The 24,719-nt window shown below is 41.3% G+C and overlaps 1 protein-coding gene across 2 annotated transcripts in view; it reads right to left on the reverse strand.

Moving 5' to 3' along the window:
* The window catches only part of MAPKAP1 (MAPK associated protein 1), a 164,994-nt gene that overhangs the window by 53,978 nt on the left and 86,297 nt on the right, over positions 1-24,719 (reverse strand). For both annotated transcript variants that reach the window (XM_044993061.1, XM_044993060.1), the window contains exon 7: positions 18,942-19,051. In XM_044993061.1, the coding sequence (XP_044848996.1) occupies positions 18,942-19,051 (110 nt within the window). The remainder of the gene's footprint in view (positions 1-18,941; positions 19,052-24,719) is intronic.

Below are 24,719 nucleotides of genomic sequence, written 5' to 3' on the forward strand. Positions count from 1 at the left end.
GCTCACTCACTGGCACAGATCGCCTACAAGTGTTGCATGACTTAAAACCTGGGGCACGGGGCATACCGTCCACCACTACTAAACCACCACCAACTAACTAACTACAGGTACCATACACTGAACGAACAAGCAGTTTTTGGGGACGAGCTACAGCAAAGCTTGAGCAGAGCAGTTGTGAAGCATCTTCACTGGTGGTAAGAAGGAACTGAGGGTGGGGGGGAGCGCGCAGTGCCCCTTATACTGTGCCATGGAGACGCCACTCCAGAGGTCGCTAGGGCGCTCCCCTACAGGTACTGCTAGGGGAAAAACTTTCGGCACCGGTGCACGTGGTGAGCACGCACACCTACTGTGGAATAGACATGAGCAATCACTCAAAGAAGAATAGATAGGAGATTGCAGGCCTTCTACTGGGGAAGACTTCTTGGAACATTATGGAAGAGTGAGTGTTTCACAATATGCTTGGCAACAGCAACAGGACAAAAGAAAAATATGTAAACAATTTGAGAGGAAATAGTTTAAAAGGAAGAATGTTTATATACAATTCTAAATCCTGCTGCTATGAGAACATCTTAAAATCTGTTTATTTGTTAAAAATCTCAACACCTCCTAAGCGGGATAAAGATTTTGATCATTGCAGATTCAGGTATCATTTGTTAAATACAGCCATTTAAAGGATGAAAACAAACCTTTAACATTATGTACTTACATCAGATTTTTCAATCCAATCTGTTTTTCTTAACTTGCACTGCTGTGACATTACCAAATTTTACATATAGTTATCTGTCGCTCTCCACAGAAACGCAGATGGTTTTTGTGGAAATAAACAGTCATTTATTTGAAACAATTGTAAAATAGTTTATGGAAACCAGTGGTGTAATGCATTCAAATAAATGCCAGAACTGGCTGATGGAGAGCCAAGGTGTTAAATCACACTGCTTAAGAATTCAGCTGTGGGAAACAGACAGTAAATCCAAAGTGACAGAATTTCCAGTGATGGCAAAGGTTTCTGACGTCTAGTCCGGTACAAAAAAACTACAGCAGTTCAAACCCATTTTACTTAACACTACCTTGACAGACAGTGAAATTAAGAATTTAGTCAAAAGCACCTTAAAATAAATAAAGATGGTTCATTTATGTGCTGTTCTTCTGTGGGGCATAAAGCATGCAGCAATGCTACTGCAGCAGACGGGAAGTAATATTAGAAGAAGTACTGATTTGTTGTTACAGGCTTTAATTCTTTTTAAGTAAACAGTATGCATCTTAAATATAACTGGGAAATGTATGAACTCATGATGCTTTGATCCATAATATAACAAGCTCATGGTAGGAACATTATATTGGGGGAGGGATAGCTTGCTAAACCCAGGGTTGTGAGCTCAATCCTTGAGGGGGCCACTTAGGGATATGGGGCAAAAATCAGTACTTGGTCCTGCTAGTGAAGGCAGGGGGCTGGACTCGATGACCTTTCAGGGTCCCTTCCAGTTCTAGGAGATTGGTATATCTCCATTTTTTAAATATATATATTGTAATGAAATTTTAAAAAAACACAAATTCAGGAGAAAGTGTCAAGATAATCCTCTTTAACTGCCACTGGGAGGGGAGTAAACACCTCAGCCAGCATATGCTAAACCCACCCCATACTCTGCCCATCTAATCGGTAGCTCTCATCTAGACACTTTGTATCCCATAACTCAGACTGTGGGGTTAGTTGTGAACTTGGTACATCAGCAAAAGATCTTCAGATTGCTGACCTGAATTATAAAAAAACCAAGGAAGGTACTTTTCTCCTGATTATAGACATGGAAATGTAACAGGATTGCAATACAGGCTAATCTGGCCACATAAATACTTATTTCAGGCTAAATGAGGAACATACACCAAGCAGGTTGTTCCGTGCAGAGGCCTCAGGTACATTGAGAGGACCTTTCTTCAGTACTGTAAAAACAACTCCCCATCCAAATGCTGAGAGCGGAATTTAGAACATGCCATATCAATTACAGGTTTTTTTTTTTACCACTATGGAAAAAATCAGTAAATGGGAGATTTCATAGTGTCTGTTTCATGTTAAGCTCAGAGACGAGCCCAGATAATCTGATCAGCAAAACTGGTTAGTGTACAAAATCCCACCAAGTTCAACATACTGGACTAATAAAATCTGCTTCTATACTAGCAAATTGTCCCAAAATCTTTATTCACTGTTAGCTGTTCACAACATATGGCAACATCACCTAGCCATCCCAGTGTCTGGCTGAGATCAGCACAAGGGTGAGGAAGAGCTGGCTGAAGTTACAACCCTAGCAAAACAGAGATGATGCAGATAGACAGAGGGAATTACTTGGAAGAGCTTGCCACTATGGTGCTGTCTCCAGCAATTAAAGATATATTTACCCTCTCAGAACACCAAAATGGCTGAAGGGATTTTGCTAATCTTAAAAAAGCACCTTCTGGCAGGGACCAATCAAGGAAACTTCAGTCCCAAAGGTGACTTTTGGAGAGCTATGAACATGTGTGAATGGGGGCTCTGGCAGCACAACGGAGCTATAAAACAGCCACGTATAGCCAGGGGAGAAATCCTCCCTGTGGGAGCTGTGTAGGGCTGAACAAACAGCTCCCTGCAGCTCCTAGCATAGGGGTGTGTGGGAAAGGGAGAGACCAAGAGAGAGGGCAGAGTGGTTCTGATTGCTCCTGGGGATTCTAGGCTGCTCAGTTGCCCTGGGAGGCAGAAAACCACCTTTTTGTCCCTCTCTTCCCTGCAACATCTGCACTCCTCAGTGCAATAGAAGTGGCAAGGGGTATACAGAAAAACAACTGACCAAGGGAATTAGGCCTATTAATGTTCTTTTAATCATGCCTGCTCTAATGTGAAAACCCCCTTAAACAAACAAAAACAAATAAGAGAATAACTGAAGTCCAGACAAAAACTATTCTAAAATGGAGAGTATATCAGTAATTAAGGGTAAAACACCTTACAGAGATATCGCTTTCATTTTGGATAATTACAACATGAACCCAAGAAATTTACAGTTAAGGCTAACCTTAACAAAAGTCCAAATATGTAAAGACACAGAAGTACAGAATTAGGGCACTCAAACAACCTTTATACTGCCCTGTCATAGAATATACAGAGTTCCCATGTAGTTAAAACTCACTGAAATCTTGTCTGTCTCTTTTTTTTTTTTTTAAAGGATTAGTGGCCATTTTTTTCCTGTTATTCTTCATAACTCAAAGTTTCTTCTTCAACAGAAACCTTGACTATCTTTTAGTGTCACAATAAGGGGAAAATATGGAAAAAAAATCTAATACATCTTTAAAACTCAGTTTAATCTAATCCAGGTCCACTAGCACTAAAATGCCTTAATCATAATTGTGTGATCTCTCCTGTCCTCCAACTTCTCCCTTCCTCTTGTACTTCCTAGCATTCCCCTGCACCACTACCCCACAATTTCCCTGCCTCTTCACCTTTCTGTGTTATCCCATGTGTGCACATGCATACACCAGTTATGTCCTATAGGCATAACAGGAACCAACAGCTGGAAGCTGAAGCCAAATTCAAATAAGGCACAAGTGTTTAATGGTCATGGTGATTAACTATTGAAACAAACTACCAAGGGAAGGGGTGGCATCTCCATCACTTGATGTCTTCACATCCAGCCTGGGTGCCTTTCTAGAAGGCTTTATGCTTTAGTCAAACATGTTATTTGGCTCAATACAAGGATAACTGGGCATAATTTAATGGCCTGTGATATACAGGAAGTCAGACTAGATCTCCTGGTTCCTTCTGGCCTTAGAATCTATGAATCAGTTTCCCCGTTTCCTGCAACCCCCCCTAAGTTCCTCTGCATGTGAACACCCTAGTTTGCCCCTCCCTCTCCAGGCCTACCCGCTGAGTACATCTGATGCAATGGGTAGCGTTGGAAAAGATATTTAGGACTAATGGTAATTTTTTGCCATAATTTTTCATAACTCAAAGTTTATCTTGCCATAAAGAATTGCCCTCTATCAAAATCGCCACCACTTTCCATTGGTCTTAATAGGACTGAAGCCACAGCTACCCACAGGGGATATGGTGACCCCCTCCCCAAATCAATAAGCAGAAGGAGATACTGTAGCAGCGTGAGAAATACCCTCTCAAAATGGCCACCAACCAAGGGCAACTATGGCTTCAGTCCCTTTGATTCTCCAGGGGGAATTCTGCACCATTGTGCATGCATAATTAATGAGCCATGCATATTTTTATTTTTTTGCACAAAAAAGTTTGTCAGAATGTTGCTGCAGTTCCGTCTTTTGCCCACCAGAGGGTGCTGTAGTGCTAGAACACAGCAGCCACTCCCAACCAGCTAGGGAAGAGAAAGAGCCTGACTTCTTTGCTGCAGGGCCTGAATCGGAGTGGAGGCCCAGTGCCACATGGGGGAGGGAAGTGCACAGCCACATGGTGATAGGGGAAGGGGTGCAGAGCTACGTAGGGAGAGAGGGTGGCTGAGTGGGGGCACAGAAACATATGAGGATGGGAGACGAGGAACAGGGACACATAGGGAAAGGGGAATGGCTGAGTGGCGGCACAGAGAGACATAGGGATGGGGGAGCAGCTGAGTGGGGGCACAGAGACACACTGGGACAGGGAATGTCTGAGTGGGGGCAGAGAGACACAGAGATGGGGGAGGGGGTGTCTGAGTGGCGGTGTAGGGACATATGGGGACAGGTCAGATGTGCTTGACTGAATGTGAGAGGCTAGGGGTCAGCCAGGGTCTGCATGGAGAAGCTCCCTAACCATCCTTCCCCCGCCCCCCAAAACCTCCCCATTCTATACTTTTCCCACCCATACCCAACAACCCTCCGAGTTCACACCCAGACTCCTTCCCAGCAATTACTTCCCTCTCCCGCAGCTCCTCCGTTACCCCTAACTCTCCCCAAGCCTTTGCACTGCTTCGGGGTGGGGTGGAGGAATATGGTTCTGTATTAAAGCTTAAATGAATTATTATTCAGAGTTCTGTATTAATATGCCTAGTAAGGAATCTATTTGTCAAAAAACATTTTCTGAATCTTTTTTTGTCGTCTGTATTGTTACAGACATACTTGCTGACAGGTATTTTGAAATAAATGACCAAAATAATTAAAATTGGTGTGATTATATTGTGTTATTTTGACAAAATATGCAGAATTTGAAAATACAGTATGCAGAATTTTTAATTTAATTTTTTGTTGCAAAATTCCCCTGGGAGTACTTTGAGAAGAAAAGGAGATGGCAACCACTGTGAAAGAAGGCAGTTCTTTGGGAAATTCTCTGCAGCAGAACATTTTATTGTAGCCTTCAACCTCTGCTGCAGAAGAAATATTTAGTTATGAAGAATAACGTGAAAAATTATCATTTTTAAAATTATTCAAATGTAACCAATGCACAGGATTCCAGAGAGTTCTAACTATAGGGAAAGTGTGAAGAATCTGTATTATCTGTGACAGACCCAGACCAGTGGGGTACACAGTCTGGCAGAGGGCAAATATACTGGTCACTGGATGAGTAGTTTTCTGTTCCCTGAGTGACCAGAGCAGGGGCTGCACTAGAGTAATCAGGAACCTGCTAGAACCAATTAAGACAAGCAAGCTAATCAAGACACCTGGAGCCAACTAAGAAACTGCTAGAATCAATTAGGACAGGCTAGCTAATCAGGGCACCTGAGTTTAAAAAGGACCTCACTTCAGTTTGTGGTGTGCACGTGAGGAGCTGGGAGCAAGAGGCACGAGGAGCTGAGAGTGAGAAGACGTATTGCTGGAAGACTGAGGAGTACAAGTATTATCTGACACCAGGAGGAAGGTCCGGTGGTGAGGATAAAGAAGGTGTTGGGAGGAGGCCATGGGGAAGTAGCTCAGGGAGTTGTAGCTGTCGCGCAGCTGTGCCAGGAGACACTCCACAGGGCCCTGGACTCCGGAGTAGAGGGCGGGCCCAGGTTCCCTCCCAACCCCTGATCAGACACAGGAGGAATTGACCTGGACTGTGGCTTCTACCAGAGGGGAAGGTCTCTGGGCTGTTTCCTGACCCACAGGGTGAATCTCTGAGGCGAGCAAATCCGCCAATAAGTGCAGGACCCACCAAAGTAGAAGAGGAACTTTGTCACATATGCTATTACTGGAAGCATGGGGGGTGTGGGCAGGAAGGCTGACAGTAGATATTAAATTTCTTAAAGGACCCATTTTAATTAGTTTCGGAATTAAAATTAAGATTTACTTTTAAATTCTCAAAAAATTCATTATGTACTCAACGAGTAGGTGGTATAATTTTGGGGAGGCTATGTTGCATTTTTCATACATATCAAAGATGTTGAATCTCTGTTTAAGCGCAAAACTCACCAATATCCCATAGTACCTTAGCAGCCTTTAAGGAGAGTGGTTCCTCTCCTGTTTCTTTGCTGCCAGCTACCCTCTTTCTGTTGGCTACTACTTTCCTCCCACCTCCACCACCATCTGAACTATTTTCTCTTCTCCTTTCAGAGGGCAGTGACACAAAAGGCTTTTGTCTACACTGGACTTTAATTGGTAAAACTTTTGTCGTTCAGGGGTGTGAAAACACACACATACTCCAAATGACAAGTTTTACCGACGAAAAGCGCCGGTATGAACAGTGCTTTGTTGGGAGGAGAGCTCTCTCCTACCGACAAAGCTACCACCGCTCATTGGGGGTGGACTTTTTTTTTGTCAGTGGGAGAGCTCTCTCCTGTTGACCAATAGCAGCTACACTGCGCGCCTCTTATTAACACGGCTGTAGCAGCACAGCTGTGTGGCTAAAAGGTGCATAGTGTAGGCATCGCTTAACTGTTTAGCTCCATCACAACACTTCGGAGAAGGTCATTCTCCTTAAAATCCAAGGAGGGAGGGAAAAGGGACATTGAAGACAGCAGCACAGTATCAAGACCAAGTATTTACAAACAGAAGAGGTGAAATACAACAGAAGAGGTGAAATACCACAGAAATAGGAAGATAATTGAACAACCTGAAATGAAATTCTTCAGTTTTATTGTATCCTAGCATTTCCCTATGAGCTGGACACATGATAGACAATAACAAATAACTCTTTACATGAACAGTACCTTTATATTAGGGTTTTGGCTTCTCTCCAGTGGGCGTTCCAGATTGAACACGTGTGCAGACTTTAAGAGGTGTGCTTTAGAAGTGATCCCACACATTAAAACTGGAGTTAGAAGTACTAGGTTAGAAATCATTGAAAGAACAAGTAAAAGAATATTCATATTTTTGGATATAATTGAACTATCTGCATTTTATACTTTTTTTCCCCTAAACTAAGGGTGTCTCACATTTCAGACTACTTCATTTCGTACAATTGTTCTCGAAGTTTGGATAGGTGACTCAATAATGGTCTTTGAAAGGAAAACTAATTACAGAACAATAAACGACCTTAAATAAAATGTGAATTAGTCAGATCTACTGTAGGGAATAATATTCTGTTAGCTGGGCGATGAAACACATGACCTAAACGGGCCTTTGCAACTACAATTCTCTTGATTCTATGATGGAGACTGAAATATGATATGGATGGTTTTATATTTATGGTCTATCCACTTCCTGTGGGACTGATCTAGATTAGTAAGATTATGTTGTAAATGACTTTTGGTAACTTTACACATTTTGAAAAATGTGACAAAACAATAGCGGACAGCTGTTAGGGACTTTAATGGTATTATAAAGCAGCTGTTTTCATTTATATAAAAGGTATTAGTCTCTCTCCAAACTGAGCACAATACTCAGTCAGTAGCTCTTGCTCTAACCTATGGAAAATACAGGTCACATCTATGAAATGTTGGCAGAAGTTACTGTTTATAACAATTAGACTTGTAAAGCATTTTGGTCTTAAAAGGACTGAGTATTTCTGGTTTGGGATGTTTACAGTTTAAAGCTGCTATTTAATAATGATCAGTAGCATGTTTGCCTTGCAAAGAATTTCTATTTAAAATCAGACACGATGACTTAGTTAAGGCTTCTCAGTTCACAAGGAACATCAAAACAGGAGAGCATGATGGGCAGCAGAGACGGGCAGGCTTGTTCTCATGGTGCACCATTTTGTGGTGTGGTTGTTTTTTTTAGCAATAATTATAATCATGGTAAAACCAGCATGGGCTGTATTTCCTTCAAAGAGTGCTAGTGTTTCTTATTTGGACACCAGTGTTTGAACTGAATACTTGGTTTAAAAACCAGACGGTGTACTGAACATCTTTGCCTTTTTATTATTACAGTAGCACCTATAGCCTGACCAGGGTCTCATTAGGCTAGCTTCTGGTCCAACAGAAGAAAAAGGCAGCTGCTGTCCCAGAGAACTTGCACTCTACATTTGTGATTCAGCAAAAGGTGGTTGAAGCAGTAGAGGGAGGGGAGAAGGAGGAGGTACCAGTGGAACAAGCCCAAGCATGATGATTCTGAGTTAGAAATTGAAGGCTCAAGGGAATGGCAATGGAAATGGAGCCTCACTCATTTAATCAACTCAAATTCAGCTCACAACAAAAGTGACCAGAGTAGTTACCATCTGTTTGGTGGCCTGTGTGAAATTATTTGATGAACTGAATATATTTCTTAAGCCTCTTGGAAAATGAACCATTGCTGACAAGGATCATCATTTCCCTTAACTGGTGCTACAATGGTCTAACTGCTAGTGATGATGACACAAAAGAGTTGTCAATGCCTTTACAGAAAGTGAGAGAAAGAGTTTAGATATCTCAGAAGGTCACCATTGCCACTTAGCAGCCTCGTGGGAAGACTCAGCAGAGTCACCAATGGTTCCAAACAACGGACACTGAACAATCCTATCATTCTAATTGGGGTCTTCTAGTCAGAATTAAGGTGTCATTCTTCTAAACCCAATTCATTTCCACTTCTTCCTTTTCATCATTCATCTGCTGATAGTTACTAATTAAGGGCTTCCTGGTATTAGATGAACTGTTTCTGTAAAGAGTACGCCACCCAAAATAGCAGCAGATTACAGATTTCTCTCCATCACTTGATAAAGAACATCAAACAGTGGCTAATGCTTCTGAGTTGTATATTAGCAAAGTTCACCTATGCATATATTCTGTAAATAACGTCAGAACCCCAATGTCTGCACTGCACTTAAACAGCCCGCTAGCTCAAGCCTGAGTCAGCTGGTACAGGCCACCCACAGGTATTTAATTGCAGTGTAGCCATACCGTAAAGGAGTGTTAAGTAAATTCAATAGAAATAAGCAGCAGGCTGATTTGCAACAACTGCTAAGATGATTTTTTAAGGCAATCAACATTTACACAGATAATGGTATATTAATTATTAAGTGAGGATAATTTATATTTCTTTCACCCCTTTTCTGGAGCAAAAACACTCTGTGCTGGACTAAATTTGCTCCCATTTGAAGTCAATGGTAAAATTCCCATTTACTTCCAATGAGTAAAACTCATCTTCAAATGTTTCTCAAGGCTCGTAACTTATTGCATATATCCAAACTCGCAAAGATTCCTATATCCACCACAGTAACAGAGCCTTATACAGGAAAAGCAAAAGGCCACCATGGTCTTGGTTTCATCCCAGCAAAATGCAACTGGCTATTATCACTAAACTGATATTTAATCCATTAACTGCTCTAATATATATGTTTCTGGAAGCAGCTTTCAAGGAGCTCTGAATACAGCAAATGCATACACAGCAGTCCCGGATGTATATACCTGTAATAGCGTTTTCTATAGCAGTGGTTTTCAAACCGTGGGTCATGGAATGGAAGGGACTGGGTTGCGGTGGCTCTGGTCTGCACTGCCAACAAAGCTGTTAAAAGTCCCCTTGGTGGTGCTGCCCTGCTAAGGCAGGCTAGTTCCTACCTGTTCCAACACCGCGCTGCGCCCCGGAAGTGTCCAGCAGCAGGTCTGGTTCGTAGGTGGCGGGGGCACCACGGGGCTCCATGTGCTGCCCTGCCCTGAGCACCGGCTCCACACTCCTGGCCAACGGGAGCTGGGTGGGGTGTGTGCGTGTGTGCGCGCAAGATCCGCGTGGAGCCACTTGCGTGCCTCCCGCCTAGGAGCTGGACCTGCTGCTGGCCGCTTCGGGAGTGCAGCACAATCTGCGGGGCCAGGACAGGCATGAAGTCTGCTTCTGCACCCCCCTCTGTGCTGCTGACCGGGAGCCAACCAAGGTAAGCCCCAACCCTGTGGCCCAGCTCTGAGGTCCCCCAAACCTGGAGCCCCCTCCTGCACCCTAAACTCCTCATCCCCGGCCCCACCCCACAGCCTGCACCCCTCCCGCACCCCAATCCTCTGTCCCAGTCCAGAGCCCCCTCCCACACCCTGAACTCTTCATTCTCAGCCCTACCTGGCAGCCCTCACCCCCGCACCCCAACCCTGAGCCCCTCCCACACCCAAACCCCCTCATCCCCAGCTCTGTTGCATCGTGGGCATCAACAATTTTCTTCAACTGGGTTGCCAGAAGAACAGTTTGAAAACCACTGGTCTACAGTACCATCAACACAGTACCTAAACACTGCCTAGGTAAATGAGAGATGCACAGGAGATGCCTACTGAATTTAATGGAGTCTTCAGCTCTCTCTTCCTTGCTATAGGAGCTTTGATGGAATGTGATCTAATTCTCTTCATTTCCTTCCTCTATCTTTCAGGTTACTATGGGAATGCTTTCTTAAATAGGAGAGTTTTGCTAATTCCCCTAAAGGTGGGTCCAACTCTGGATTAGACTGACCTCCTCTAGGACCCCATTCAACAACCAAACACCCTCAACCAAGAATATTTTATCTCTAGCTCTCATGTGAAAATGTATCTGCAAAACATGCTGCTGAGTATGCAATAAATGAAATAAATTGAAGATAAAGTATTCTACGTGGTTATTTTTCATTACCATAAGAAAACATCAATTACATTTTCTATTTTATGAGTGTACCTCAGGGAATCCATTACAATCAGAGTCAGGTTATGCGATTGCATTTGATTCTTCCTCACTAAGCTAAAAGAACAGTTCGCTTTAAGTACAATGAAACCAACTTAGAGAAAGGGATGCAGACTAACATATCTTGCATAGGCAGTTCATAGCCTGATTTATCCAGGCTGACTTCAACTAATTACACATCTGCCTGAACAATTTCCTCTGTAGATTTATCTTCGCTATTATGTGACACAGACTGTTTGTTACAGACTTTTCCCCAACTTGCTAACACTCACATAAACTTCATCCAGTTTGGTGTTTGGGCAAGTGGCAAAAAAAAAAGATACAGTACTCCCATTACCCCCGACTGCAGTGCTTTGTGGAACTGTTGTGCATGATGCTATTGCACCACCACTTCAGTAGATGTTTGTTCTTTATGAAAAAAATTAAGAGGCATTATTCAAAACTCTCTCTCACACAAGATTGTTTTCAACTCATGCCTCATCTAATATATTCCAAAAAAAGGAAGCCTTGTGGCACCTTAAAGGCTAACAAATTTATTTGCGCATAAGCTTTCGTGGGCTAGAACCCACTTCAGTATTTATACCTACTCCTGTATCTTTTACCTCATACATCTAATGAAGTGGGTTCTAGCCAGGGGCGGCTCTACCTTTTTGGCCGCCCCAAGCAGTCATGCGCGGGAGGCGCCCCGGAGCTGCGGGAGCAGCGGACCTCCCGCGGGCATGACTGCGGAGGGTCCGCTGGTCGCGCGGCTCGGCTGGACCTCCCGCAGCTGCGGACGGTTCGCAGGTCCAGCGGCTCCGCTTGAGCTGCCGCAGGCATGCCTGCGGGAGGTCCAGCCGAGCCGCGGGACCAGCGAACCGTCCGCAGTCATGCCCGCGGGAGGTCCACTGGAGCCGCGGGACGAGCGCCCCCTCCGCAGTCATGCCTGCGGCAGGTCCGGTCGTCCCGGCCCAGCCTGCCGCCCCCCCGGGAAAGGGCCGCCCCAAGCAGTCATGCGCGGGAGGCGCCCCGGAGCTGCGGGAGCAGCGGACCTCCCGCGGGCATGACTGCGGAGGGTCCGCTGGTCGCGCGGCTCGGCTGGACCTCCCGCAGCTGCGGACGGTTCGCAGGTCCAGCGGCTCCGCTTGAGCTGCCGCAGGCATGCCTGCGGGAGGTCCAGCCGAGCCGCGGGACCAGCGAACCGTCCGCAGTCATGCCCGCGGGAGGTCCACTGGAGCCGCGGGACGAGCGCCCCCTCCGCAGTCATGCCTGCGGCAGGTCCGGTCGTCCCGGCCCAGCCTGCCGCCCCCCCGGGAAAGGGCCGCCCCACGCGCGTGCTTGCCGCGCTGGGGTCTGGAGCCGGCCCTGGTTCTAGCCCACGAAAGCTTATGCGCAAATAAATTTGTTAGCCTCTAAGGTGCCACAAGGACTCCTCGTTTTTTTGCTGATACAGACTAACACTGCTACCACTGAAACCTAATATATTCAATAATTAATATTTAATACAAATCAACAGAGCACGTGCTTTTAAGGCACAAACAACTTAACTTAGAAAGGAAAACTGCAAAGAAATATAAATAATGTCCAATCACTACATTATATATAAAATATAAGGGATTTTAAAATAATTCATATATATTTAAAAAATTGATAAGGAAGCAGATATATTGTCAGCCCACTGACTTCCGTCATGTCAAAAAGACCAGAGCAGCAGCCAGCCAAACAGGGAATGCCAGGAGTTTTTGATAGCTCTTTGTAGGCAAGTTTGTTTTCTCTCTTTTTTTTCTTTTGGTTTAGGAAAAACTTCCTGTCAGGGTGGTTAAGCACTGGAATAAATTGCCTAGGGAGGTTGTGGAATCTCCATCATGGAGATGTTTAAGAGCAGGTTAGACAAACACCCGTCAGGGATGGTCTAGATAATACTTAGTCCTGCCACGAGTGCAGGGGACTGGACTAGAAAACCTCTCGAGGTCTCGTCTAGTCCTACCATTCTATGATTCTTCCTAACCCCCAACAGTGTCTCTCTACACTGCTAGGGGGAAAGAAAAAAAAAAAGTTAAGTCAACCAGAGCCAAAGTAGCAATGAAGACACAACATTTTGGCTTAGCAGCTTGAGTTAAAGCCTACAGAGTTAAATTAAAGACTGATTTTCCCTATCTTCGTTGCTGTTTTAACCCAAATTAAGAACATCTTTTTTGGCAGGGTAGAACTCCTTGTTTTAATGCCCTGAAACATGAGGGTTTAATTTAAATCTCTTCAAAATTATTTATTCTTTACAATTGTAATTCTGGATAATCTTGTTATCTAAATAAATCTCCAACACTTTACTGAATTCTGCTTCGCTCTTGGCCTCAATGATGTCCTGTGGCAATGAGTGTCACAGGCTAGTCATGCACTCTGAGAAAGCATTTCCTTTTATCAGGTTTGAATTCGCCATCTTTCACTTTCGATAAATGCTCCTTCGATCTTGTTATGACACAGGGTGAACAGAAGTTCTTGATAGACCTTCTCCAGACAAGTCACTATTTTGCATATGTCTATCCTACTTCATTTACTTATCTGTGCTGAAAAGTACACCAGCTCCATCTTTTCAAGCTTTCTTGATAGAAGAGCTATTTCATGCCCTAATCTGGCTCACTGTATGTCAGATTGTCCTCTATACCTGTTCTATCTTTTTTTCAGATGGGGTGACCACAATTTAAGAGAGTATTCCAGGTGAATGCATAACACTGACTTCTATGCTATTATAATATTTTCCATCCCATTCTTTGCATCTTGCTTTTTTGACTACTGCTGCATATTCAGCAAAAGTCTTCACTGAGCTATCTACAAGGATGCCACAGTTGTTTTCCTGAGCCTATATAGTTTAGACTCTGGTAAGGTATATCTGTAGTTCAAATAATCCTTTTCTATGAGCATTAGTTTGTATTTGTCAACATTGAATTTCACCTGCCATCATGTCATCTATTCACCTAGCTTGGTTAGGTTCCTCTGAGGTTCCTCAGTCGTCTCCAGTCTTGACCTGACTAAATAATTTTGTGTCATCTGCTAATTTTGCCACTTCACTGCTCACTCCGTTTTTCAGATCATGACTAGATATTATAAACACCAGTGCAGCTGTGGAACACGGTGGCACCCCAAAGTTAACCCTCTGCCATGATGAAAATTGATAATTTATTCCTAATTAAATGTTCTGTCTCCTACGCAGTTTCTGATTCATGAATGCACTTTGCCTCCTACCACATGACTACTTAGTTTCTTTATTCCAAATAAATTTACCTGAAAGTCCAAATAAATTACGCTCTTCCCTTGGATGCACCATTAAAATGGCAGCTCTACAGGAATTACAAACCTACCCAAATCATATCTCTGGGGATTTTGAAATACTTTTCGGTGTTTTAAAATACTGCTTAGTAATTTACTTTTCATCTTATATATTCCGATTAAGTGAATTTTTCTGTAGTCAGCTAAGTAAGCTGAAAAAAATCAATACAGTTTTTCAATTAATCTTTGGAATGGTCTACATACAAACTTGAACTGAAATAATTAAATCTGTTTTTATTCAACCCTTCTGCTGTTTTGGTGCAAATATGCGTGTGGACACTTATTTTGAAATAAAAAATGTCCCATCTCAGTTTTGTTTAAATTGGTGAATTAAAATGGAGTTAGTTATTCCACTGCAAGTTTACGCGTAGACCAGCCCTTAGCTACCTGGCTGAAAAATAAACTAGACAAGTGGTCCCCAAACTGTAGGGCGTGCGCAGGGCGCATGGCAGGGCCTGGGCCAGCCCCCAAAGGGAGTGGGGAGGGAGCGCCACCCAGCCCAACTCTGCCACCAGCCCCCGCCCCGCTCTGCTCTCCTGCCCTCTCTGCCCACAGGCCAGCTCCACCCCATCTCCAGTGCAGTCCCCATCTCTACCGTCAGCCCAAGCTCCTCTGCTGAGCCAACTGTGCAGTAATAGGGGAGGGGAGGGGTGTACAACAGGAAAAGTCTGGGCAGCACTGAACTAGAACTATGTTAAGGAGCAAAAGTTTTCAACTATTGTTCTAGGCTTGGACCTATGTTTAAATAAATCTAGAGAAAGAGCTGTGTACATGAGAGACTCGAGACTGGAGAGGAGGATTATGCTGGTTTCTAAACTGGACAGGTGGCTGTTTTGATCTCTAAATTCTTTGTTTTGTCAAATTCCTAGCACATTGGGTGCTATAAAATAAATCATCAAAAGTGAAGAACAGGTTGTTTTTTCTTCTTTTAAAATAAACCCATAAACTGAGTCAATGTATACATTTTTACTAGTTTCATTGTGGTTAGGAGCTATCCCCTTCACTGACAAGACTACACATAGCTTTTATTTCTTTTACTAAAAGCACATTTTTATAAAGAACTTTAGAAAGGCCACCACTTAGTCACCATACTCTGTCTTCTCATGCAAGTATTTTCATAACAGCTACATTTTGATGAATGACAGATTTTAGAAAGATCTATTCCAATATAATTAAAATGTTTTTCCATTTCTTTCAGATTATTTTCCATGAAATAAAGGTCATTACCCACATATATATCCATTTATTGACCCATGTTTTCATACACTAAAATATCTCACAATTAAATTGGAGGCCAAAGTCTTATTCAGCTTTAGTCTCATTAGCAAATGTAATTTGAAATAAATGTGTTCATAACATTTTTATAGATGTGATTCATCTAACATATACTTCTGTGTTAATATCAGTGCATATATTAAAATAGAACTTTCATAAAGCTGAAATCTGAGCTACCATTTGTCACTACAAACTCTATCTGTCATTATCAACCTCATGCTTCATGAGGTTGGTAAAGGTTGGTAGTGACAAGGCTGGTAATGGTATTTTTAAACAAAAGTCAAAAATGGAGCAGCTCAGAAGGTCACTGATTCACAGAGGTGACCTAGGCAGAAAGATTTTCATGAACTAATGCATTAAACCCCATCGCCCACCTGCACATTACAGATTAATAACTACAAATAGCAAAATCCAGGAATATTTGTACTAAATGGGTAGTAAATATATTCTTCAAATTACCCAGAGAAACCAAAAGAATCAGAAAACTAATTCCGGGACTGTACTTAACTCTGCTGTCATTGGAATGTCCACTCCATGGTCTTATTACAACCGTTCAACAATCTCTCCCCCACCTGAAAGATGCCACCAAACTTTCCGCCTTTTCACAAATGCAGGATGATTTGAAATGTCATGCAAGTCAGTAATGAGATATAAAGTTACAGAGAAACTTTTTATAAAGAACTTAAAAATGAGTTAAGCCTTAGCATTAAATTGATAAACTGAGTACATTGTCCTGTGAAGACTGCACTGTAGGTCTGTATGCAAACAGAAAACAAAAGTTTACCAGGAGTTCCAGTTTTATGAAATAATTGCAATACTATTAATCAAAGTTTTAGATAAATTTTCATGGCAATATTTCAAAGTAAAAATCTTTTTTAAAAAAGGGATTAAATTGAAAGGAGCTGTTTGCTGAACCAGAGGGGATAGTCTTTTCCTAAATTAAATTCTATCACCAACTTTTACTGAAAACTGAGACATCACAATCTAGTCTTTAAGAATGAACACATATATACACAGGATCTTACTGTGTTGATAGTTTATGAGATTAAATTCCATTTATTCTGTGTCTCCAAGAGAAAATATCAGAACTACATTCACTCAAACTGAAAAACCTGCTGTGAAAGAAAGTGAATTCTAAATCTCTTTCTACTGCATTTTAGTCGATCCCCACAGCCTTCTGAGTTCTACTGTCATGTAATCTTAGCTGCCTTCTCCTTCCTTTTTGCTAATCACAGCACAGTGACCACGAATGACTTGTTTCTGATCAAGTGGGAAGTGCAAGAGACTCAGTCAGAGCACATTATATATATATATATAAAGTATCTTAAGCTAAGTAACTGTGTATTATGGTGATTTTAACACAGGATAGATACATGATGACGTTAAAAATGTATCAAACTAAATAATTTTGCTTATTTATGGAGCTCAAACACTATGCCAGAGAGAGAATGAGGATCTGCTTCATGAAGTTTACAATTCTAGGCTCTGATACTGGAAATACTTATGCACATGCTTAACTTTAAGTTGTATTGATGTCAATTGGACTATTTATGTGATTAAAATTTAGCACAAGTATTTCCAGAATCAGGGCCTATTTTAGACAGGACAGCTGACATAAACAAACATACTGGATGAAGAGGTGTGCTGGTCACATGGATAAAAGTTACATTTATTAAAAAAAATGCAGAGACTATTTTGTATGTACTTCCCAAGCCTCAGAAATTTAAATATACCTTTAATATACCTATTTCAGAACAGTATATTATTTTGCAATATATACAACTAAGTAGGTATAAGGTTTACAACAGTTTATGAGCAGAGATGATATCACAACAGAATCAAAGTCTTAAGGGAAAAAACTGCCTTTCTAAAACTACTGAACATAAGTAGCAGAATTAAAGAAAAAACAGATTTCAAACAGAAAAAAGAGCAGCATTTAATACACAAGGTAGGATAGCAACTGAAAGATTAAGCCAGCCATCCTCCTATCTAGAGAGAAATTTGACCCCCAAGAAATACATAAAAGTCACCCAAAAAGTGAACAAAAGAGATGTTTGAAAAAAACCCAGAACACCATTCATCGCGGCTAACGACTTGTTCATTATGAGTGATGATGGATAAAGACTTCTCACGCTGAGATGAAATCAAGATTTATATGCATTGTTTCCTCTCCCAACTTGTGGGAAGATCATCATCATTTAATTCTATCTCTGCGGCCAGTGATGGGCATCCAGAGAGCTGGTTATCAAACGGCGCAGTCAGCTGGCAAAAGCAGAAACGTGCAGTTGGCACATCTGGACCAAGCCGCCACAGCTGAGGGTGAACAATGACTCCTGGCAAGCAGCCAAATTGCTTGCAGAAGCTAGCAGGTCTCATCTACAACCGCCCCTACCAGCATCTCTCTCTCTCTCTCTTTTTTTTACGAGAATCAGATTTTCAATTGCTCTCCTCTGCCATTTTTTACAGCTCTTATCGTTCCCTTGGAATATGGCCTTGAGACAGCTCATCCGTGTCCTTCACTGTGTTATCTCTTCTAACTTTTATTAAAACTTCAGCTTTCATCTGAAGATAGCTAATTAAATCCATGACAGATTATACACGCATTTAAAAAAACTGCACCCAACTATTTTTTCTAAACAGAAAAGGGTTTATTTTATTATCACATACTTAAAACTAAGGGTTATATCAGGAGGTTTCATTCATTTACAAAGACAAGATACTTATCTCTACCTAGTATATAGATAGGTTTATATTAAAGTTCTCTGTGGCGTGACAAGACTCAGTGCAATTTCTCACAATAATTATGTCTTGCTGGACAGATTTCTCAGCCTTGTACTTTTAAAATATCTCTACTAATATGTACGTGAATGTATATTGATAATCATGAAAAGCATTGCTTTGCAATAAAGTGAGATTATTACATATTTTCTTCTGTTTTAATGTCAATATGTCTAAGCTATTTGTCAGGGCAACAATATTTTGATAATATTGCAGGAAGTCAATTATTGTGTTATAATCTGCTGTATTTTTTAGAATTTGTTTTAAATCACATTAAATACCTGGTTCTGACATAAATGAAAAGTATATAAAGTCTAACAAGCAAAGGCATGATCATGTTTCCAGTTCATTTTAGGCTATCGGTGACTGGCGTTTAATGCAAGTGGCTTTGTCATAATAAACGAACATTACTGATACTGACTATATGGCTTTTGCAGGAAACATTATACAATTCTCCCACTGTCAGCATTTTTCAGTAGTATCTGAAAAGCTTTTTCTTTCTTTCTGTACTCACCTGTGAACAGAGCAGCTTTGGAGCTGTGCTGAAGATCACAATACCAACTGAACAAAAATTAGCATTTTGCATGACAGTCACAAATAAACAGATTTCAGGGGGGGGAAAAGTTACTTATGGCAAAACATCTCTTTACAGAGAGCAAAATTTGTCCCACCTGAACCCCTCTGTGATCCCTTCCTCCGTTTTAAGGCCTTTTGTAAGATATCCTTCATGGTGACCTTCATACTGTCCACCTGAATAAGTGAGAATCCATGAGCAGCATTTCTGCAAGACACACACACACACACACCTCGTTATTACAAAACATAGGAGAGTTTATTGCAATCCCCACTGCACATAAGTGTAGTGAGCAAAACATGCACTGGGTATACCAATGAACTAAACAGAAAGATTCAAATACTTGTGACATGATGAGAGACGCTAAGCAAGCTCTGATGAGCAAGTGGGGGACAACAAAGAAGAAAAGGGACAAAGCTCAGGGTCTGCTGCCGGGGTTTTCCTAATTTATCATCTTCATTTCAGATCACTTTGTGTTTGTCCTTACAAAAGGAAAATGAGCAAACACACGAGCAGAACGCCTTTATTTCTCATTATTAGTAAAGCGTGTTAGGTGCTTTGCAGAATACATAAGAACTGGCCCCTACCCCAAACACCTTGCAATCTCATTTTCATACATGATGCAATAAAGGTGCAACAAAAACTAGGGCACAGCATTATATTAAATAAAATGAATGGCTTTGTTGACTTGTTTCTTGTGAGCATTGTGGCATAAATCTGGAAGAGAGATGTTAATGAAAACAGGTTAGCTGGTCTGGCCCTCAGCTCAGGAAGGCATTTTGTGCAGGGCCGAAGTATGGTAATTGGCCTCAAGATGGTCATAGGAGAAATGGACAAATGGGGTACTGAGAGTGCCATCCACTGGTGAAGTGGAGAAGATGATGGTGTAATAAGAGAGGTGCCTGGCTGATCAGTCAGTAAATTTTGCCCGTTGGACCTTGCAGTCAATCTCTATTCATGTCAGCAGATGTCACTGAAGGAAATTTTAGAGATGTTAGGCACACACAGAGAAAGGGCTGCACTGTAAGGACGAAACTGTATTTCACAAGGCAATTTAGACAGGAGGAGGCGGAGCTCTCTTGCTCTCTATGTGGCTACTTCAATATTTTAATCAGGAAACAAAATTCTAGATGAACAGCATGGCTGGAATATTTTAAAACTAACTGGCAGTCAACAACAATCCAATCAATACACTTACATCATTATAAAAAGGACCAAACTGAATGTTATGGGATGACCCTAACTGGGAAGAAGTTTAGTTCAGATTACTGTCTCAGCCCTATCCCATGCTGGGAAATATCCTAGAAGGCTCACTGACAACTTGAGCTCTTGTCACGTTATTTCTCAACCACAACCATCAGCTGCACTATTAGTGCTATCAACAGTGTGAGCATGCAGAAGTCTGTAATGAGACAGGTTCCTCAATTTGGAATACACATACACTGGTCTTACAATAAACATAACACGGTGGGCAACCACTGTTTCCTTTCCCACATGACCCTACAAGCATGGGGTGGAGGTGGGGAAATATAGCAGTTACATAGAAATTAACATATCAGATTAGATCAGCAGGCCATCTAGACCAGTACCCTGTCTCTGACAGTGGCCAATACCAGATGCTGCAGAGGAGGAGCAAGAAACCCTACAGTGGATAATTATGGGATAACCTACCAATTTAGGGGAAGTTCTTCCTATATCAAGGCAGTTATTTGATGGGTTCATATCCATTATACATTAGATAAAATTTAAAAATTGCTTCTGTGAATGTTCTCATTATCCTTATAAAATGTCTAAGTCTCTTTTGAATCCTACGTGGCTCTTGGCCTCAGTGAAACCCTGTGGCAGTGAGTTTCAGAATTATGTGTTATGTAAAACTATTTCCTTTAAATTGCCTTCCAATTTCATTTCCCTTTCCCCTTGTTCTGGATTTTATGAGACAGTGTAAACGGAGCATTACATTTACCTTCTCTGTACCATTCATTATTTTACAGAACTATCCTCTCTAAACTAAACATTCCTATCTTTTCAATCTATCCTCTTTTCATGACTCTTCAAGTTTGTTTGTTACTCTTCTATTTGTGCTGTATATTTTTGAGACGGAGCGATCGGAAGTGAACACAGTGCTCAAAATGAGGGAGTACAACCCATTTCTATAATGACATCATAAAATTTTCAGTCTTAAAACAGCCAGACATTTTGTTTGCTTTTTTGATTGCTGTCACACACTGAGCAGGGGTTTTCACTAAATTCAGAACCCTGCAATGCACATGACTAGTTCAAACTATTCATTTCAATACACATTACAGTTATCCACACTAAATTTTATGTGCCATCATGCAGCCCATTCATCTAGTTCTGTTAGATCCCTTGAGTTCCTTACAGTTTTCTCTAGGCTTGACTTATCTACTGAGGAAAACTTTGTGGTTTTTCTGGTTAAAAGCTGGCATATGGAAGCAGTGTATGTGTCAAAACACTACAAGTAATGAAAACTGTTTCTTTTACATTTCCAAGTTATCTGATGTGTGCTACTGATGTGTCACAAGAGGAGTCTGGAGAGCATTTTAAAGCATCAGGCTGATGAACACCCAAAACTCTGTCCTGAATGTGGGGTCTGCTGTTCCTAGATACTTACTGCAGAATGTTATATAACAGAAAACTGCCAGGCAAACCAAAACATTAAAAAAAAATGAGGAAAAATAAGTTCAAAATAAAAACAAAAAACTAACTAATATGGTCAAATAGGAACATGACCAGCCTTGCGGACTTAAATTCTTTCAATGTGTTTTCTCATAAGCAAACTAAGGCCTTCAATCTAAGCTAAGAATAAGTCAAGCTGCCTTCTGGGAGTGAAGCAAACAATGGCAACTGAGCACTGATGACCTAATTTGGGTTTGCTAATGCTAAGACATCTCTGGAACTCCCCAAAATGGAAAACAGACTTTTAATTCTTGTCACTTCAGCCGCTAAAAAGGAAAAGCTGTTGTTGATCCTGCTAGTGTTTCAGTCCATTTTAACTTGGTCAAGCCTTTCCTATTGAGCAGCTGGCCTGAGAACTGTCCAACTAATTTGACTGAACATTCTCTTACTAAATCATGGCTGAACCACAGCCATTCTTTGCCTCAGAAGCTGGATCCCATCCCAGAACAATCTTTAAAAGTTTATTTTACTGATCAAAGCAAAAAAAGAGAAACCTCGATGTTTTACTATATTTAGTGAGCTATTCAGTAAGTGAGACCTTGGCAAGAGAAATGAAATGTAAAGTGCACCCCACATTTGTAAACTTTTGGATATTTGCTATGGAATAATGCCAAAGGTGTTTGAAATGCCAATCGGAGTTCAGACTTACTAGTATTTTCTTTCTTTGTTTTAGTTAAATAAAAGAAGAACATTGTTCTCTGACAATACACAGCAGAATCTCAATACCACATGGTAGTACACAGTAAAACCACTAATCTGAATTGAAAGTACAAGGAGATTCTGCTGTCATCTCGGGGCAAGGCCAGTGTGTTACGCCACGTTTCCCATGCACCAAAGGGAGAGAGAAGCATGAGACCTCCTGCCCTTTCTCCTGGCACTCTGTAATGCTGTGGAACAGTGCTACCACTTACACTTGGCTGGTGGTACCAGGGCTCATCCCTATCGCCAGCACTCGGTAGCCTGCAAACTTTGCCAATCCATATTGACCTTCCCTTTCATTAGTGCACAGTAGTGAGGTGCTACTGTGGTGGGAAATGCATTTCAAGGGTTACTTGCCAGGTTCTCAGTCATTTCCTATATTGATACCATACATCAAGTGTCCTCATTACAAGCTATACCTTATCCAGCATACGTTTAAGTAGGTTTTCAAATTACATACATTTTAACCTAACCCACTGTTGTGTGATACCATTATTTTAAACCAATGCATTTATCTTTAGCTGCTAGAAAACATCGGACTGACAAAGAGACTATTCTATCAATTAAAAGTACCTTTAGAAAAAAGAGTCAAAGAAATTCCTTAGCCTGTATTTTTCTGTCATTTTACGAAAACACACCTGGATGACAAGGTTAAATCAAGCAAAGGAAATCCCTGGCACTTATCATCCACAGGCATTACTGATAAATTGTGCAGTGGAGGAATAAAGGATTACCTTCTGTATTTTTTCATTACACTTTTCTTTTGTTACAGAATACATAAATCCATTGTGGCACAATGTAATATGTATCATCGTGCTACACCTGTGGACGTTTCATAACGGCTGCCATGTCTGTGCAGTCAGGAATGATAAGTGAACCACCCGTGAATGTTAATGATAGTGATCATTCTGAGGTAACTTGGCTTTCCATCTTCCTTTACAGCCTTAGCGCTGAAGCCAGGGTGGCAAGGTTCAGGAGAGGAAAATGAAAACAAGAGAAAAGGCAAAAGCTTCAAAGCTTGGAATGTTGATTTTGGGGGGGAGAAGTGGGGGATTTATATAGTATCTTAGTCTTGGGCTCAGTTTAGGTAACTAAATTAACAGTTTTTTTTGTTTGTTTGTTTTTGTTTTTTAAAGAGGAAAGGCTTCTGTCGTCAACATTAAGCACAAACTTTTCCAAGCACTGTTTGTATTTCTCGCACATGTGGAAACAACTTTTGTTCTGTTCTGAGGTGGAATCTATAGCACTTACAAGTTTTCTGCAGAAAATCACTGACATGGTTGAAAACGACTGGCGATGACTAATAATGTTTTCCATCTGAAGCGTGTGAAATCAAAGTATGCTAAAAATCCCAGTTGATGTACTGCCCTTAATTTAAGATGGGTAATTTTTTAGATTAAAGTGCACAATAATGTGAATCATGATGACTGTGTCAGCTCACATTTTTAGCTCTGCCTCTGAAATGCCTTGATTTTGTGGGTCGAAAGTAAGTCTCATGTGACTTTGGGGTGCGTTTGGGTTTGATTGCTGTACTGTGATAATACTTTAAGTTAACCTATATATTTGCATTTTATATATGTGATAAAATACATTTTGTAAGTTATATGTACACGTATGAAAACAGAGGATAGGACTATTGTGGGGAAGTTTCCATAACCTCTGAATTGCATTCATAAGTGCACCACAAAGAAGATGTCATATGATTTGATTGTTTCCAATCTGAATCTCTCAGGTATATAGCTAGTGTAACTTGGGGCGGGGGGGAGGATGATAATGATCAAAGCAATTTGAACAAAACAGGAAAATAAAGCATGCTCCAGGCTAGAGGCCTTGTATGCCAAATTTCAACTAGGAGCCAAACGGCAGCAGAATCACCAACTCCTGAACAAGGCCATTAGTCACAGTGTGTCAAGCTGTGACAATAAAATTTTCAGGAAGAAGAAAATCCTAATGAGTAGTATCAGAATTACTTTAAATAACTTTGGCTCATTTGAAATAAGTCTTTCAGGTATTACTTCATCAGCTAACAAGGTTCACATTTACATGAATGCAGTGCTTTGTTTGACTCAACCTGACAAACTCAAATTGACATCAAAGCTGATTGTTTGAGAATGCAGTGTTTGACATTGGACAAAGTACTCCTTTCCATAACAGACATTTTCCAAAAACATAACTCGCTAGACTAATGGGCAGTTAGAAGCCACTTCTCCTTGTGTAACTTTGCCAGAGTCCTTGGAACTTGCCAAATTCAGTCATGCCTGCTTAGCTTGCTCAACTGATTGTGCCAGAAAAGAAAATAAGACACAGATGTATTTGAGCTCTTTGAGATGCCAGTAAGAGAGACAGCTAATGGCTTCATTTCGACCCTCCCCTACCAGCTGGGCACAGGTGGGGGCATAATGAGGTCCCTCTCCCTAATCAAACTCAATTATTTACTACTCTGTATAACCACAAAGACATTTACATTCAGCTAAGAACA

This window comes from Mauremys mutica, chromosome 18 (genome assembly GCF_020497125.1).
Source record: "Mauremys mutica isolate MM-2020 ecotype Southern chromosome 18, ASM2049712v1, whole genome shotgun sequence".
Classification (NCBI taxonomy): Eukaryota; Metazoa; Chordata; order Testudines; family Geoemydidae; genus Mauremys; species Mauremys mutica.